This window comes from Zootoca vivipara, chromosome 15 (genome assembly GCF_965207765.1).
Source record: "Zootoca vivipara chromosome 15, rZooViv2.hap1.1, whole genome shotgun sequence".
In the NCBI taxonomy this organism is placed as follows: Eukaryota; Metazoa; Chordata; class Lepidosauria; order Squamata; family Lacertidae; genus Zootoca; species Zootoca vivipara.
The window spans coordinates 15,577,343-15,596,239 of NC_142598.1; the positions used below are offsets into that span (position 1 = coordinate 15,577,343).

At 44.6% G+C, this 18,897-nt stretch overlaps 1 protein-coding gene and 1 long non-coding RNA gene across 4 annotated transcripts; one reads left to right on the forward strand and one right to left on the reverse strand.

The window, feature by feature from the left end:
• The first annotated feature begins 317 nt into the window (after positions 1–317).
• Positions 318–18,510, forward strand: HAO2 (hydroxyacid oxidase 2). Of its 2 annotated transcripts, XM_035097292.3 has the most exons (8): positions 318–441; positions 2,987–3,129; positions 6,535–6,686; positions 8,031–8,314; positions 10,612–10,827; positions 12,524–12,682; positions 16,093–16,162; positions 18,026–18,510. In XM_035097292.3, exons 2-8 carry the CDS (start codon positions 2,999–3,001, stop codon positions 18,079–18,081), a joined length of 1,068 nt encoding a protein of 355 aa, XP_034953183.1. In that variant the 5' UTR covers positions 318–441; positions 2,987–2,998; the 3' UTR covers positions 18,082–18,510. The 2 variants fall into 2 exon arrangements, with proteins under 2 accessions (XP_034953183.1, XP_088514903.1); XM_088658777.1 differs by lacking the exon at positions 6,535–6,686 and having other exon boundaries at positions 332–441.
• LOC148683385 (uncharacterized) lies at positions 1,887–7,664 on the reverse strand. 2 transcript variants are annotated; one of them, XR_015947312.1, is made up of 4 exons: positions 7,538–7,664; positions 3,147–3,245; positions 2,534–2,632; positions 1,887–1,928 (listed from the first exon to the last, which is right to left on the reverse strand). It is a non-coding gene; the product is annotated as an uncharacterized LOC148683385 (long non-coding RNA). The 2 variants fall into 2 exon arrangements; XR_015947313.1 differs by having other exon boundaries at positions 3,147–3,248; positions 7,538–7,659.
• Positions 18,511–18,897: the final 387 nt, after the last annotated feature.

The window sequence follows — 18,897 nt, forward strand, 5'->3', positions numbered from 1 at the left end:
CTGCAGTAAATTTGCTTCATGCTGAATTCTGGGGGAATCCTGCCCGCCTTCTAGTGCTAGAACTTTAAAGGGTCCTGCCTTTGATATGCATTGCAAAGCACAAGATGGTTGCCTCACCTTCTGCATACCACTTCTGCCATAGATTCCTGTACCCCATTGGGGTGAAATTTCCAGAACTATGGAATGCTCAGCTAGTGTGTGGCGTGGCAGGACTGTTTTGTTATGAGAGCACATTCAGACCAGCACAAACAGTCCAAAGTTTACTAGAAAGTTAAGCTTTAATCTTTTGCGGTGATGTATTAAATTTGAAACGTTCCCCCATCTCCCCTCAGCCAAACACAGATCAAGGAGTGGCTGTGTTCACAAAGGGATAGCACGACATTCAGTTGAAAACCCACTCTGAAGCAATGGTCTAGCTAGCTGGAGTTGCTCACACTAAAGGCAAGTAATTATTTTTTTCCTGAGCTTGTTTGTGGTCAGTGGGCGGTGGATAAAGGTTGTTATTGAAAAAATCTGTGGCTGGATTCAGCATTTGCTTTCTCCTGATAATTATTTGATTTGCAGCGGAAGGAGACACCAGTACATTTCATGTGTGTAAATTGATGCACAATGTGACCAATTCACACATGCAAATTATTCCCTTATCTGCCATCATATGCAGTGCTTTTCCCCCCCAAAAAATGTTTAGGAGTACTCTCTTTTTGACTCAAAGAAATCAGCATTTTATAGTTCAAATGAATACAGTATATGGACAAAAGTACAAATATTCACAAAATGTTTGGGGCGTATATGTACCCCTGTGTCGTCGTCCCCCTCCTGCCAAAAAAAAAGCACTGATCATATGTGATTAGTTCCAAGGTTGTATTTTAAATTCTTCCAGTGTTTTAGTAGAGAAAGACCATTTTGTTCAGGTGGGTTTTAAATTGGGTATTCCAAGCGGACTCTGTTCTAAATATCTGCTCTGCTGCTGTTTCACTGTAATGTTTAATTGTTGATGGTTTTATTGTATCCTGAAGTCATCTTGAGCACTACTTTGGTAAGCGAAATTAAAATAATAATAATAATAATAATAATAATAATAATAATAATAATGTGATGAACGTAGATGTGTGGCTCAGTATTTATACCTCCCCTTTCCTTTGTTTACACAACTTAATAGCCTCATTGTTAGGTATGACTAGCATAAATAAATATAACAGAGCCATGTCCCGCTCAAAGAACATTTTATCAGCTCAAAAACAAAACTATACCGTGATAAATCCCTGAAATGAGATATTGATAAAGTGAATGATATTAAAACTAAACTAATAATTGTTCAAAAAACAAAACAAAATTAGCTTAAATCTCCCAAAAGAAAGCTTGATATAGAAAAAAACATAAATTTCTCAAAGAAACCTCTAAATAAAGTAAACCTTGACGAGGTGCCAGCTGAGTGACTTGTTTCACTGGAAAATCTCTATCTGTTTCCTCAGGAAGAAAATATTTAGGGGCTGAGGTTTTCTTATCAAAAACTAGAAAGAACTGTACACTCTGAAAAGAACTGAAAGCTACACCGCAGTGTGGGGTAAAATTCCCCAAAATAAGACTCTAGTTTTGTTTAAACCAAAGGTTAGCTAATCCTATGAGACAGTTCAAATAATGAATATCATAGCTATTTGAAAAAGATTAGGTAGAGGGCTGTAAAAGCTCTCCTAGTTTTTATGTTATAACGCCATTGCTAAGACTGCTTTGAAAAATCTGTTTTTGCATATTACAATGTGCATTTCTTAGGTATATGTTCCATTTTCTTTATCTTGTGCTTCTGTAAATATTCTGTTTCTAGTGGGTTCACAGGTTTCCAGTGGAATATGTGTTTTCTTGCCCAGACATGCTGCCAGGTTGGGGGGGGGAGGGAGTGTGCCTTCTCCTTGGCAAGGTAGATTCAAGAGCTGTAGAAGAGAGAACATTATTTATATCAGGGCAATGAATGGAATAATAAAATAATAATAATAATTATAATAATAACAATCCAGCAAAAAATAAAAACATAACAAACCATCAAACATTAAAAACTTGTCTATGAAGAGTTGCCTTCATATGTCTTCAAAATGTCATGTATTTGTTTAGTTACAGGTAGGTAGCCGTGTTGGTCTGCCATAGTCGAAACAAAATAAAAAAAATCCTTCCAGTAGCACCTTAGAGACCAACTAAGTTTGTCATTGGTATGAGCTTTCGTGCGCATGTGTATCTGATGAAGTGTGCATGCACACGAAAGCTCATACCAATGACAAACTTAGTTGGTCCCTAAGGTGCTACTGGAAGGAATTTGTTTAGCTGTTTGACATCTGATGGGAGGAATCATCATCATTATCATCATCATCAACATCCCAAGCAACTAGGGTAGCTGCTACGGAAAACTATTTGAGATCTTCAAGCTTGCAATCAATGAATGTTATACTACATTTACTCGGAGTCAGGCCCCACAGAGATTAACAGGGCATAATTTCAGGTGAGTGGGTACAGAATTGCTGGTGGAGATAGGGAACATGATCACCATTTAAGCAGCTGCAAGATTGTTGCATTCCAGTTGAAGAAATCTAGACTTCCAATGTGAACATAAAGGCCATCATTGATTCAAGAGGTCCATTTGATTCTTATTAATGAAACATAAATAAGAAAAGAGGGGAAGGAGGAGAAAGGTCTCATCAGTTTTGGTGGCAGCAACAAAAAGAAAAATTAAAAAAATGAAAATAGACATTCTGCTTAGAGTGGGTGAAGACCAGAGCCCTGGCAGGGATACAGTTTTCCTGCTCCCTGGTCAGCAGACTGAATGTTTTCGTTAAGCAGAGGGACCCCCATATCTTCCAGCTAATCTGCACAGATCAGATGAGAAGAGGTGGGGGACTGTGAGACTGCGCATGTCTGTAAGAACATTCCCCCATCAAGCCAACTTCAAGATTCTCATTAATAGCCTGTACTTGTCATATTTATCTTCTCTCCACTGCAGCTTTGATTTAAGATGGCCCTGGTCTGTTTGTCAGACTTTGAGGCATATGCTAAGAAGCATCTCCCCAAAGATGCCTGGGATTTTGTTGCCGCTGGCGCTGATGAATGTAGTACCCTGGAAGAAAATCTCAAGGCATTTAAAAGGTATGATAAAGGCTCACCTTTGGCGAGTGGAAGGTTAGCACTCATGTTAAGATGGTCGCTCACATGAGGTATCGTGGACTAGCTAGATTGGGCTGGGTTGAAATCTTTTTCTTCTTCTTCTTCAAATAATTTTTATTCGTTTTCCAATATTGCCAAAATACAAAAACAACATTGCAAAAGCAAAAACACAAAAAACCAAATAAAATAAAATAAAATAAAACAAGAATAAAACATAAAAAGGAAAAACATCATTTGTTACATTTTTACTTGTTGACTTCCTTGATTCCCCTCTCACTGGGTCCATTTTAGAATTCCATTTAAGCGATTTCCATCTTATATCTTAATTCAAACTAATACCTTTTATCATTATCTTTCAATTATTCTATTCAAAAAACATCAACTATATTCCACCAATCTTTAATCAATTAATCCCAATCAAAAAATTATTTCCCATCCTTCAATCTTCTATTTCTCCCTTTAGCCTAAATTTTATTACCAAAGATTTCCCATAAGTTCAAATAATAATTCTTATATCATATACATAGCTGCCAAGTTGTTGTTGTTGTTGTTTAGTCGCTTAGTCGTGTCCGACTCTTCGTGACCCCATGGACCATAGCACGCCAGGCACTCCTGTCTTCCACTGCCTCCCGCAGTTTGGTCAAACTCATGTTGGTAGCTTCAAGAACACTGTCCAACCATCTTGTCCTCTGACGTCCCCTTCTCCTAGTGCCCTCAATCTTTCCCAACATCCCTTATGCTGAATAGGCTTCCTCGCGAGAAAAGGGAAAACTTGGCAGCTATGTATCATAATAACATATTAACACTTAAGACTAACAACCCCCCCCCCTTCCCCTGGGCTCAGGGTCTCCCAGATGGCTTGAAATCTTACGCCAGACATTGGAGGTGCAAGCAGGAACGGATTTAGGTTTGATGAGGCCCTAAATTACTGACGGTAATGGGGCCCTTTATATGTCTAGCTGTCCTTTGTCAACAACAAATTATCACTGTTTTTGTGTGTTGAATATAGGCTATATGCATGGAAATGAGCAAACCAGTGATATTTTAGGGAGCAGTCTAGCAGGCGGGGCCCATGACTTACATCATAGGAGCCTACACAACACAAAACACTGTTGCTGTATGTAGGTTTTATTTTATTTGCTTTTATATTTTGGAAATGTACATCCAGTGTTTTTCCCCTTTAAATTTTTGGGGGGGCCTCAAGAGAGTGGGGCCCTAAGCTATAGCTTGTTTAGCTTATGTCTAAATCCGGCACTGGGTGCAAGCATTCACGTGCATCTCTTTCCACCGACTGACTTTGTTAAACTCAGTCACAAATGGCTGATCTGGTATACATCAAAACAGAAGTATGATCTGGGAAAGTGAATCATTTGCACCAAAATTGGGAGGAATGAATGCCTCTGTATCCCACAAAGTTTTTGTTTTCAGTGCTACATTCCCGTTCTCACACATTTGTGTGGAACAGTGGCTATTGCAGTAGGGTGCCTGGATCTGAACTTGCAGATGTATTCAGATGTGTCCTTGCAGACGTGTCCTTGCAGCCAGATCCCATTTCTACTGCAACAAAATGTGTTGAGCACATCGAGACACCCAAGAAATCTCATGCCGTCTACCCAATGGGCAAAGGGGGGGCACAATAGCAAGCATTTCAAGCCTCTAAACACCCACACAAGTGCTTTCTCCAAGTGTCTGGTGTTTTCTGGAGACAGTTGCAGGAATAGCCTCCCCCCCCCAGAGGCGGAGGAAGGGAGGGGCGGTGGGAGCGGTCTGCCCCAGGTGTCACCACTGAGGGAGGTGACATAATGCCGGGCGGCACTCACCTGCAGCATGCCCAAGACACGCGTCCCAACACTAGAAATATTTGAGCTCAGTGTCCTTAGAATAAAGCAGTTCACGCACTGATTATAAGCCAGTTTATTATACAGGTGAAACTCGGGAAATTAGAATATCGTCGAAAAGTGCATTTATTTCAGTAACGCAACTTAAAAGGTGAAACCAATATATGAGATAGATGCATGACATGCAAAGCAAGATATGTCAAGCCTTTATTTGTTGTAATTGTAATTACAGTGGAACCTTGGTTTACGAACACAATTGGTTCCAGAAGTCTGTTCATAAACCGAAGTGTTCGTAAACCGAAGTGAACTTTCCCATTGAAAGTAATGGGAAGTTGATTAATCCGTTCTAGACGAGGAAAAACACCCCCTAGAACGGATTAACCGCTTTGCTCCGATGCCTTCGCGGAGGCCGGGGAGCGTTTCCGCGACTGGGCTGCAGCCGCGAAAGCGGTCCCCGGCCTCCGCAAAGGCATCAGAGCAAAGCCCCAGCCTCCGGAAGGCATCGGAGCCGGGACTTCGCTCCGATGCCTTTGCGGAGGCCGGGGAGCCGCGAAAGCATAATTTCCAAGCAAAGGGTCTGCTGGTTTCTCTTTAAGGTTTCCAGACTCAAAAGAGAACAGGGCAATTAAAAGCACAGAAGTCCTGTCCTCTACTGAGTCTGGCAACCCTAATTCTGTTGTTTTATTTGTATTAGACCCATGTAATTTATTGTACATAATAAAGATACTCAATTAAAAAGGAAACTCTGCTGCAAGTTTTTCAAAAGAAGAAAACCCAACAGCAGCTGCTGCGCACACACATCAATAGGGGAAGGGAAATATAGGATATTCTTCATTGAAAGGGATACCTGAGTTGTTTAGTTGTCAGGATTAGATTAGATTGACAGGGCAGAAGTAACACCTGCCAGCTCTGCTGTTTCACCTCTTTCTAGTGTGGGAATGTTCAGGGTGGCAGGAGAGGATATATTGTTTATGTCCTTCCTAACTTGCGCTAGCAAGTTCTTTTACTTAGCAGAATGCATTCCCCTTTACACAGCAGAAAACTAGTTGCAAACTCGTGTGAGTTTCTTAAGACAATGTGCAATTCAATCTGGCTCAATTTTCCTGGTAAGACCCCTTGAATCCCTCCTAAAAGAATAAAGGCACCAGGGTCTTATTCATAAGCAATAAAAAGGAAGTTTACTCACAATCAGGCAGAGCACAGTGTGATCCCTGAAGGCAGGCTTTAGGCTTAAAGTTACAAACAGGCTTACCCCATTTGGCAAATAACCTGGGGGACTGCTGGCTAGCAGGTGAATCAGGATGTTTGCAGGACGACAAAGAAGATCGAAGAGAGGAAGGTAGCAGCATGACTTGGCCTTTTACCAGGTCTGGAAAGGTCACGCCCACCCACTAGTCACATGCAAGGAAGGATGCTCCAGGCCAGGAGGAACAGGAAGTTTCGACTGGCTGGACCGAACAATACCTTGCATGTCCACTCTAGCAAAACAAGGAATGTTGCACTTGACTGCTCCCAGTGGATTGCATCCCACATCTAATTCTTCCTTCAGGATTCGTTTTCGCCCACGCGTTCTTCGCGACATGTCTGCAATGGATACAAGGACCACCATCCTCGGCACTGAAATCAGCTTTCCTGTGGGAATCGCTCCCACCGGCTTCCATATGTTGGCTTGGCCAGATGGAGAGCTGAGCACAGCTAGAGGTATGCCGGGATCTCCTTCTTGCTGAGAAACAAAGGTTGGGCGCACAGGGCAGCTGAAAGTGGATTTAGTGCATCATCCCGTGTGTGCATGTATTTCATGTCATCCACACAGCACGGTCCTTATCCAAGCGGCAGCTGTGCCACACACAGACCTGCCTCTGAATACAACCCTAGTTTCCCCCTTCCCCTCAAGCTGGCTGCCTTGCCTTAGAATCAAGTGCCTTTCAAGTTTATCGGATCATGTTAAGGCTTTTAAAACGCTCTGCAAAGTTTCTGCTAGCCTGAAATTCCGCTTTGGAGAGGTCCGGAGAGGGCCTCATGAGAGCACAACAGGGAAATCAGTCAGCAATGTGTACAGCTGAATCTTTAGGGAAGATTGTAGCCCTCTTCAGCAATGCAAAGATGGCACCCACAGTGCCAGATTTAGGGGGGGGGCGGTTCCCCTGCACAGGGCACCGAGCCAAGGGGGCACAAAATTGAGAAAATCCATAATGGAGAAGATTGAGTTAGGGGAGCCAAATTTTGGCCTTGCACAGGGCGCTATATTACAAAAGATGGAGAAGACAGAGTGAGTGCCGTTTAGCAGAGGCTTGGGTGCTGATACTTCCACATGTCTGAGAACATGTAATTCCCTCTTTTCTCTCTCTTTTTTAATATATATATATTTATTAAATTTTCTGTTTTACAGTTTAAAATACTCATTTTACATCCTTAAGATATCAATGACTCCCCTTCTTCTCTTTTCATGGTTCATTTTACATCTCATAAATCTCCGTATATTTTACAAAAACTATACCATTCAGTATTCCGTCATTGCATCCATCAAAACTTGTTTACGCTGTTGAATTTACCTTAAAGCTGCCAGCGCTTTCAGCTGTACACAGTTATTTCCCATATATATTCAATAAACGTTTTCCAATCATCTTTAAACACATGTTCTTCTTGTTCTATATGTTAAGTCTGTGAGTTGTGCATGTTCTGTCAACTTAAGTTGCCATTCTTCTTTAGTTGGGACCTCACTCGTTTTCCATTTTGGCGCTAACAAAACACAGGCCACAGTAGTGCCATACATAAAAAACCTTTTTTTTAAATTCCCTCTTTTCTCCGTCAACGGTACCATTCCACCATTCGTGCTCTGTAATAAAATAAAATAAACAAATAACAGGAATTAGTGAACTGACCCACTAATCATAGCTGCTTTAGCTGAGATTCCTGCATAGCAGGGATTAGAAAACCCTTGCGGTCCCTTCCAATCAACAGTTCAATAATTCTAGGAGCCAAAGCAGCCAAAGCCAGCATACTGGGCTCAGATTTTCCTTCCCCCATCCCCATATTTTTCCGAAGCGGCAGAAGCTATGAATACATGCTACATTGCCAGCTCCTACTCCTCTTGCTCTGTGGATGAGATTGCTGCTGCTGCGCCGGCTGCCCTCCGATGGTTCCAGCTCTACATCCACCGGGACAGAACCGCCTCGGAGCAACTGGTGCGAAGGGCAGAAGCAGCCGGTTTCCGGGCCCTGGTGCTCACGGCTGACGTGCCCTACACGGGCAAGAGGCGCAACGACATCCGCAACGACTTCCGGTTCTTGTCTGTCGTTAAGCTAAAGAACTTTGAAGGCACCTTCGAGGTTTGTAAAGCTTTAGCAGAATTCCATACAAAAGCTGTCTAGGGAATGGGTAGAGTTACTCAGGACACCCACACCATGGTGGAGAGACAGCCAGGAAGGTGTGGGCAGTGCCAAGCTGGACATCAGGACAAGGCAGCAGGGGGGGGACGGGTGTGTTTGGGGATGGCACAAACAGTGGTAAAAGGGGGGGAAACAGAGGTTTGTTGGCCTCTGTCTAACTTGAGAGTCAATGGAGTGTGCTTCTGGGGGTGAAGTCGAACCGCTGCATTAGCAGAACCAAAGTGACCTCCACAGAGCGCAAGTATGGAAGTCCTGGGCTGCCCAGATGACAGCCTCACAGACGTGGTCCAAAGGAAAGCAGAGCAATATTTTTAGCACCAGCTTGGGATGCAGGAGTTGCGGTAAGGAGGCGTACAAGGCACCATCCAACCGTCTTAGGGACTCCACTCCGGATATGTGTAGGGCTTGTTCCTTGGATTTGGATTTGATATCCCGCTTCATTACCCGAAGGAGTCTCAAAGCAGCTAACAATCTCCTTTCCCTTCCTCCCCACAACAAACACTCTGTGAGGTGAGTGGGGCTGGGAGACTTCAAAGAAGTGTGACTAGCCCAAGGTCACCCAGCAGCTGCATGTGGAGGAGCGGAGACGCGAACTCGGTTACCCAGATTACGAGTCTACCGCTCTTAACCACTACACCACACTGGCTCTTCCTGAGCCTTTTCTTCTCCCGAAGATATCCTGCAAGGCAGCAGAGGTTGAGCATCAGAGTTTTCCTACTCCAAGATGGGCTAGCTTTCTAAAGTTGACAAGCCCCATCTGCCCCTCACTTCCCTCTACACCACATGCAGAAATGGCCTTTTGGACCATTGGACCCACTAATGGTCTCACCCGCTGAAGGCAAGGGTTATGCAACCCAAAACAAATAGAAGCCTTCTTGGCTCTATCAGGCCTTGGAGTTGCTGCACTCTTGCTGGCGTCCACTGGAGGACGGACAAGGGAAAGAAAAACAATCAAATATTTTTGAGCTTCCTGCAGCCAATCAGAAGCTGCGCTTTGGTTTCTGAACATTTTGGAAGTCGAACGGACTTCAAGAACGGATTCCGTTCGACTTCCAAGGTACGACTGTATAGCCAAGTCTGACCTCACTACCAGAGGGGTAATAAGAGGCCATACAGCAAAAAGCTCCATACAGTATTTGTTCAATATATATACCATATTGGCCCGAATATGTCTCACCTGAATATAAGCCGCAGCTTTAAAACTGGAGGGGGGGGAGAGAAAAAATACCCAGATATAAGCCACTTCCTTCCTCGCTGTTCCTGGCTGCATACTGGGGGGGGGCATTGTGTTGCTGTCGGCTTTTCCCTTCCTTGCTCTCTCCCTTCCCAGCCTTGGAGGAGAGGACGGAGAACTACGCACAGGGCGGGCACCGCTTTGCCGCGCTCCTGGATGCATACCGTAAGGTCACGGATATAAGCTACACTTTAACTTTTCATGGTCAGAATTTGGGGGGAAAGTACGGCTTATATTCGGGCCAATATGGTATACAGTGGTACCTCGGTTTACAACCACAATTGGTTCCGGAAGTCTATACAGTGGTACCTCGGTTTATGAACACAATTGGTTCCGGAAGTCTGTTCATAAACTGAAGCGTTCATAAACTGAAGTGAACTTTCCCATCGAAAGTAATGGAAAGTGGATTAATCTGTTCCAGACAGTCCGCGGAGTACTTAAACTGAAGCGTTCATAAACTGAAGCGAACTTTCCCATTGAAAGTAATGGAAAGTGGATTAATCTGTTCCAGACAGTCCGCAGAGTACTTAAACTAAAGCGTTCATAAACTGAAGCATGGGTGTAATTGGTTCCGGAAGTCTGTTCATAAACTGAAGCGTTCATAAACTGAAGCGAACTTTCCCATTGAAAGTAATGGAAAATGAATTAATCCGTTCCAGATGGGTCCGCGGTGTTCATAAACCGAAAATTCATAAACCGAGGTGTTCATAAACCGAGGTTCCACTGTACTTAACCTGAAGCGTACTTAACCTGAAACGAACTTTCCCATTTAAAGTAATGGAAAGTGGATTAATCCGTTCCAGATGGGTCCGCAGTGTTTGTAAACCGAGGCGGTTGTAAACCGAGGTATGACTGTATATTTGTTTCAGAGCCTTTACATAGTGCTTGATTGTAACAAAACCACAAAATGTCGATAAGAAAGCCTAGCAGGACAGGGATAAGTTTAAGAGTTGCGCCAACATTGGGAGCAACAGTGACACTCCCTTTTGCTCCTCCCCTTCAGGGTAAAGACCGTTCAGAGTATGGGGTGCCTCCTGGCAGCATGGACCCCTCTGTCACTTGGGATGACATCTTCTGGCTACGGAGTGTGACACACCTACCTCTCATCGTCAAGGGAATTCTGACAAAGGAAGATGCAGAGCTGGCCATGAGCCATGGCGTTCAAGGGATTATTGTGTCCAACCATGGAGGAAGACAGCTGGATGGGGCACCTACAAGTGTAAGGGATAGGTCATCACCTATCACACTTAACATGTGCAGAACTGTTCATGTCCGCAGCTGTGGTTTACTTGGCTGTGTGCGCGGATATAAACTGAATCAGGCAAAAGATAAATGAATGCAGAAACAGCTAGGAGGAGAAAATCAGGGCAGGGGAAACAAGTTGAATGGAATCATTTGTGTCTGAGCAGTATGAAGGTGGAGAACAAGCTCCTTTATTAGAGCAGGTTCAAGGCCCACAGAGTGCACAAAAGAATGTTGCATATGTGGGATAACCCAGCCTCATATAACCCACATGCTTAAGTCTAATGAAAAGTGGTTTCCCTCATTTGCAAGGAATCGTAGAAAACAAAGTAGCACTAATAAAGAAAAGTTCCAGGGTGTCAACAGAAAGCAAACGAAAAATGCTTTTGCAGTTCATCGAAACTATCCAGCGATATCAAGTTATAGGGAAACTGGTGCTATTAACAGTAATCCTTCGAGTTGGTTCATTGGTTCGGCAACTTCCATGCACATGACGTGTGATGCTAATTATTTCCCCCAAGAGTTAAATGATAACTAATCAGAGGCAGCTACAGGAGAGCTATGAGATTCAGGTGAGGTCAGATGCCTTGTCAATCCCAGCAGGTATATAAGAGGACGACCTGAAGAAGACTTGTGTATAGTACAGTATGCAGATCTGAAAGGGCCACAAAGGGTAAACCACCCAAATGGTATGCTGAAGAGTTTGCTAAAACAGTCATAGCAGATACAGCTGTTGTTAGCAACTCAGAGAAGGTTTGGGAACTTTCAAGCTTCCAATAGGTCCAAAATTTAACCTCAGAGGATGCTGAGCCATGGTTAAATGCCATGAAGGCTGAAATTGATTCCTTAGAGAGGAAAAGGACATGGTAACTAGTTCCAGGCCTGAAAAGGTTTACAAAGTTCAGTTCTTGCAAAAGTTTTTCAGTGTTAATTTTATGCCTTTTTAAAATCACCATGGTATTTAACAATAATATCTTATGTCCTTTAGAGGAGAAATTGTGAATTGCAGAATTTTAAATACCCGTCATCATCCTTGGCTGTACTCATTTTTGTTTATAACTCTTCCATTTTCTTCTAGTTGTGAGAGTGGGGGGTGGGGAGGGGCCTCACAAGTGGAGTAGCCTAGGGCCTCTCTTCATCTAAATCCGGCCCTGATGGCCATAGAAAAAAGGAGTAGCAGAAATTGATGGTTGATCCACCCATCCAAAAACAGACAAATAATAATAATCTGTGAGACTGAGTGGAGCAGTTTGGAATCAATTTTCTCTGACGTTTGGGTTATCCTCATATCACACAAACTTGAATTTTGCAGGAGGAAGCATTGGTGTTGATTGAGGGTAATGTTGTGTGGATTGCACAAATTAAATGACAACACAAACAGCTGCAAACACACAGTATACACTGGTGTGGACCAGCCCCCCAAAAGAATACTCTTGGCTTTTAAATAGCCTTGCTGGACAGACTATTAATAAGATAAATAGAAACAGCAGACACTAGGCGGAGTAGAGACTTCATTAATGTGTAGCAGTGCATTGGTGTGATGGTGGCAGATAGGATTTCCAAGAGAGATCCATGTTCCAAGGATATTTGTGAAATAACAGAGGGCAAGTCTTGGTTCTCGAACATTTATGCCTCAGTTCCCATCTATGTGTTTCACGTTTGCTTCTTTGCAGATTGATGCGCTAGTTGAAATTGTAGCCACAGTCCAAGACAAAATAGACGTTTATTTGGATGGCGGGATACGAACAGGAAGTGATGTATTGAAAGCGCTGGCGCTCGGGGCAAAATGCGTCTTCATCGGAAGGCCTGCTATATGGGGTCTGGCCTATAAGGTGAATAAATATACAGTTTGTATGCCTGGGCAACTGTTTAGGGCTTATAAGATAAAGCAAGTGACCTAAACAGGGCTTTCTGCATTGCCCTTTACACACATGGTCCATCACATCTTGCCTTTGGTTTTATATTGCATGCATGTTTTGGGCTCCAGCGTGGTGCATCGTTCTGCCAGTGCAATCTTGATTTATCCAATAAGCTTCAGTCTAGGTATGTGTGCTATAACACCACTTTCTCAATCTACTTCATAATTCTGGTTGTTACTCTGAAGCCACATGTCACAATAAAGCCCATAAGGCTGGGAGATCTGTTTGCAAAATACAGTGGAACCTCGGTTTACGAAAACCTCCGTTTACGAACGCTGCAGACCCAAAAGTGTTTACATCCGGGTTCCTCAGCGTCGGATGCGCAGGTGCGATCTATGCAGCAGCGCTCTATCGGTGCTTCGCGCATGCGCAGAAGCGTGCCTTCAGCGAGCGAATACCTCGGTGAGCGAACGCCTCCGCGGAACGGATTGCGTTCGCAAACCGAGATGCCACTGTAGCAGCTTCCAAACCAACTTGCAAAACAACATAGGACACTTGTGTTGCAAAATGAAGGCCCCGCTCTGTGTACAGGCTACACTCTAGTCTACGGATCAGAGGGGACAGCCATCACCATCAGTAGTGATGGAATTATTTTACTCTATGTTTTTAACTGTTCTTATCTTATCTGTAAGCCACCTTGAATCCCTGTTAGGAAAAAAGATGGGGATATAGATAAATACAGTCATTCCTCGGTTTAAGTACGCTTTGGTTTGAGTATTTTCAGTTTAAGTACTCCGTGGACCTGTCTGGAATGGATTTATCCCCTTTCCATTACTTTCAATGGGAAAGTTTGCTTCAGGTTAAGTACGCTTCAGGTTTAGTACGGACTTCCGGAACCAATTACACTCATACCTCGAGTTAAGTACGCTTCAGTTTAAGTACTCCACGGACCATCTGGAACGGATTAATCCACTTTCCATTACTTTCAATGGGAAAGTTTGCTTCAGGTTAAGTACGCTTCAGGTTAAGTACAGACTTCCGGAACCAATTGTGTTTGTAAACCGAGGTACCACTGTATATAAAAGCATAATCATAGCTAATCATTTTACTAGTCTCATAGGCTCATAGACTATTTCCCCCTCAAGGGCTACTGCATTTATTCATTCCACCCGGAACATGGGTTATCCAGGGAGATGCAAAGGTTCCATTTTGTTTTTCTTTAAAGGGGCAAAGCACGAGGCAGCAGACAATAACTGAGGCTGAAGGCAGGTTCTCATTGCGGCTCTGGTTTCTCATGCACCATAGCTCTTCTCTGTGGCTTTTTATTATTATTATTTAAACAGAGCATTTAGCCTTCTTCCCCAGCAAAAAAGTGGCAATATTGTTTTGTTGCACTGATTCCTTGATCTTCAGGAGTTGTGGAAAAAAACGTAATGGAAAGCCAGCTGCAAGAGGGTGAGACAGACATACAGGCTGTTCTCAAAGTCAAGATAACGTGAATAGTTCCTTCAGTGAAGGATGAGAACCAGTGGGAGGAATTCAAGGTCGCCTGTTAGGAACATTCGGTCAGCGCCAGCACATCCTCTTGCCTGATGGAACAACCGCCTCTCCCCCCCTCCTGGCAATTTGGGGGTGCAGGGGGAGAAGAGGAGGCCCCATTGTGCTAATGGAAGTCCTTGCATGAGCTTGCGCTAGCAGGACCAGTTAGTTGAGTCTGGCACACTGTACAGAAGAGCATTTAATCTTTTGCATATGTGGCCCATAGGCATACTTTTGTCTTTACTTAGGACCTCCCTACTATTCACAAACTAGGAATTCATTGTCCTCCCTTCTTTTGCCACGCTGGCTTGAATTTCTGTTACTAAGGCTGCACACACACCAACACATTTGTAGTGCAAAGGCTTTTCTCAGTCCAGTATCATTCGGATTCGTCCTCAACATTCTGCTTCCAGTCTAGATTGAGTATAGATCCTGCCGTCCACAAGGCCAGGTGTGGTCATTGTGTACCCTGCGACATTTTCCCGATGCAAATAGGGATGTCCTATTCCATGTTCATCATCATCATCATCATCATTATTTATACCCCACCCGTCTGACTGGGTTGCCCCAGCCACTCTCGGCAGCTTCCAACATATATAAAAACATATTTTTTAAAAAAATGAACATTAAAAAACTAACCTATATGGGCTGCCTTCAGATGTTTTCTAAAGGTTGTACAATTACTTATCTCCTTCGCTTGGGGGTTACATAACTCCATACCCTCCAACATTTCTCTGATGGAAATAGGGACATCCCAGGGAAAAGCAGGACATTCCAGGATCAAATCAGAAACCAGGACGGCTTCTGTAAATCCAGGACTGTCCCTGAAAAATAGGGACACTTGGAGGGTCTGTGCTTAACACACATTTGAAAACCAGCCCCTTGATTCGGTTCTGCATGCCTTTTCCTCCCTGCACATGACCCAGGAGAGCGAAGAATGAAGTAGTGGTTGTGTCTGGGTCTGCACCCACCCACAATGCCATTGGGCAGGTATGGATAGAGCCATCATTACTGGGAACACACACATCTGTTTTAATCTGTCTTCAAATGGATACACTGAGGGGCAACGCACAATCAATCTGCAATGATCTTTTATTTTCAGAACAAAACCAGTTTCTCCAGAAGCTCTTCTCAAGCTAAAATATGCAATAGCTCTAGACCAGGCATCCCCAAACGGTGGCCCTCCAGATGTTTTGGCCTACAACTCCCATGATCCCTAGCTAACAGGACCAGTGGTCGGGGAAGATGGGAAGTGTAGTCCAAAACATCTGGAGGGCCGAAGTTTGGGGGTGCCTGCTCTAGACTGTGTGTGAACTATGTAGAAAAAAGTACCGTAGTCTCCATTCTAGAATAAAATGTGGTTCATACACAAGTAAGGGAAGAGGTATTATACTAATACTGTGGCTCTTACATATCTCTTGATTATGTCTGTTTTGGCCTTTAGCAATATGGATATGTACATACAAGGCTCACTTCTTTGTTGTTCCCTCTATTTTGTCGTATCAGTAAACATAATTATTATGTCTGAACCTTAGATATCTGGAGCCATGCAACAATTTGTTTCAGAGAACTGAAGGTGGCAGAAAAGAGAAAGTGGAAGCCTGCCTTCCACGCCGCAGCCACCCTGCTAACATTTTGTTCAAACGGTTTCTGTATAGGCTTTCATAGCGTTTCAAATGCCGGCAAAATCCGTTTGAACAGAGACAACAGTGAGGCAAAAGTATAGCATACGTACAACCTAGTTGGAAAATAATTCTGAGATCCTTTTCAACTCTCAAAAGCTGTTGTCCATATTCAGTCTATGCTGGATCCATGATTTACAATATCACTGTTTCTTGGAACAGGGCGAAGAAGGACTTCGGAAAGTTTTGGAGATTTTAAAGGAGGAATTTCGTTTGTCGATGGCTCTTGCTGGTAAATCCTCCCCCTTCTCTCACCCTTTTTCGAACACCTTCTCTTGTGGAGTGTTCCCTCAGCCTCCTCTTCTCTCCCCCACTACCGTCTTAAGGTCATCGGGTGCCCTGGTGCAGGGATCCCTCGGGCGTCCCCCCACTATTAATTTTTTTAAAGGAAAGCTCTTACCTGGTGTGCTGACCGGCGGGAGCCTCTCGGCGGCCCCCACACCTCACAGCGGGGCCACGCTGTGCCGGAGGACGCCCGCCTGTCCAATGCCGGATTGAGTGGGGGAGGGGGCGGCGCTGCTCCGCGCGGCCTTCCTCCCTTCTCCCAGTGGGCCGGGTGCCTGGGCAGGCTGCGCCGCGCCAGGGCCTTCCCGGCCGTCTCCCGTGACTCTGGCGCTTGCTGGGTCCACGGCCGTTTCCTTCCCGCCAACAGGGCGCTGCGTTTCATTGGTAGAGGTGCTGCCATGTGGCATTGCCTCTACCAATGAAACACAGCGCCGGGGTGAGGGATGACCCTGTCGCTGCAGAGCGGAACAGGGTCCTAGTGCCCCTGCTCCACTCGCTTACCTCCCTGCTCTCCCCTGAGCCCTGAGCGGCACGGCGTGCAGGAGGAGTGAAAAGGAGGCTGCTGCACACCTTCCCCACTTGCTGGGGTGCCCCTCGGCGCCCAAGCGCCCTGGTGCCCCGCACCACTAGAGTCAATGGGCAAGCCGCCCCTGCTCTCCACTCTCCTTCGGAGTCCTCAGGACTGTTGCTGCCCCTGGTCTCTGAGTTGCCCCCTCTGCCCCAAAGAGAGGTGCCATCTCACACTGCCCCACAGGGGCCTAGGACTTGTCTGTCCATTCCCAACAGCAAGGGCTGTAGGACTGGCTGGCTGGGCTCCCTCACCTGCTTGCTTCCTTACTCCGAGGTTGCCTCAGCTCCTGGCAACCAGCACCCCCTGGCCAACCCCAGAGGCACCATTCACCTGGGGAGCTTGTACCCGGGCTGCTGCAACAAACAGCTGTGCAAGACTTTGGGAGGCAGAGACAAGAGGGCATTAGAGGAAGGAAAGAAGGAAAGAGGGACAGAGGCCAGTTTGTCAGTTTGCATTTCTTAGTGCAGAAAGTATTGATCTGATGTGTAGAGATCTTTCCTGTTCTAGTTCATTCAGGCGGGTTCTGGAAGCCTCTCTGTGTGAAAGAAGCAGGCAGTAGGTTCGTGATGTTTGGGTTATTCCTTCTGAGAAGCTGAGTACAGCTGGCTTAAACTGGTTCTGTTATCTGCTTCTGTCAAGGTCATGCTGATTATAATAGTGAGGCCAGAAGGAGCCTGGGTTTCACATTCTCTTTTTATCTCTTTTCCGTCTGGTGTTCTGTATGTAGTGTCAAGGTTTGGACTTATTATAAGTTATTGTAAGTTTAAGTTAAGTCTACTGCAACTGGATTTCTTATGGACAGTGCCAATCCTGAATGTATTGGATTTGTGACCATTATGCTTATTTGCCTTCAGTAGCTGTAAAGCTCTGCTGGATGGAACATTTATTGCCTCTGGTCTATTTTGGGGGGAATCCTGCACCGTGTTTAGGTTTTTACTCTGCTAACTATACATTGGAATCTACTCTGGATCAATATTGAGTAGAATTTCAATGACACAGTTTTGACTGTGGCACCCCTGTCACCACTTCCCTCCTTGAGAGGAAATGGGTCACCAAGCCATATCTCTTTCTATGCGAACTTCAGGATATACATGCGTCCATGTTGGCCAACCCTTTGCTCCCAGAAGTGCTAAAGTTGGGGGTTTCCTAGATCAGTAGGCTTTGGAGTAGAGGACTCTGTGGTTCTATTTGCCAACAGCACATTTTTTTAAACAGTTTGCCTGTTTTTATTTCATGCAGGCTGTAGAAATGTCTCAGAGATTGGCCGCCACGTTGTTCAATATTCCAAGTTGTGAAGAACCCTCCTGCCCTGTTCATCAGTTCCAGTAAGTGACTACGGCCCTGGACAAGCATGGTCAGAGCAACTGGAAAGAACGAATCAGCTGCATGTCAGAAACACACGCACCCCCCTCCCCCAATTAATCTCTGGCAATGTTACAGCCCCCCCCCCGATATGTTTGTGGGAAGTACAGGAGGAGGCAGTCCTTCAAATACCATCTATTGGGCCTAGAGGGAAATAAGGGGCCAATGCAGTTTATGCAGTGATGGGGCTGTTTGGTCACATGACAAGGGGTGGAAGCATCTGGCAATTTCCCTCCTCTCTGTTTCTCATTTTTTCCAATCTTAAATTCAGTTTTACACATTTCTGCAGCAATCTGCAATTAAAAAAAAAAACACCACCCATGACAATTCAACAGCATTTAATGTCAATTCCTCTGAATAAACACACTTTTGTTTGAGGTTCTGACCAATGTATGCATTTTGCAAGCAGTTTCCCCTGAGGTGATAGATTAATTTTACTATTATTTTCATTTGTAGGCACACTTTCCTTCCACAATCAGAATATATTAGCTAGCCAATTTACTTCCAATTTAGCCTGATTTTTACCTGGCATATTGTATTAAATTTATTCTCTTTGGTATGGTTTTCTTTTCCATTTTATTATTATACTTACTAGTGTATTTCAGCCCGTTCAATAACGGGCGCTAGAACATCCTGGGGTTCGGAGAAGCGCTTGCGCAGTGCTTCTCCGAACCCTGGGACCTGTCCTTGCTGTCGGCGGCAGGGGGACAGGAACGGATTCTCCTCCTTCCTTCCTCTCCCCCAGCCGC

Coding starts and splice junctions, on each gene's coding strand:
- HAO2 (XM_035097292.3), top strand. CDS start 2,999: ATGGCCCTGGTCTGTTTGTCAGACTTTGAGGCATATGCTAAGAAGCAT. Junction 6,687..8,030: donor AGAGCTGAGCACAGCTAGAG/GTATGCCGGGAT, acceptor ATTTTTCCGAAG/CGGCAGAAGCTATGAATACA. Junction 10,828..12,523: donor TGGATGGGGCACCTACAAGT/GTAAGGGATAGG, acceptor GCTTCTTTGCAG/ATTGATGCGCTAGTTGAAAT.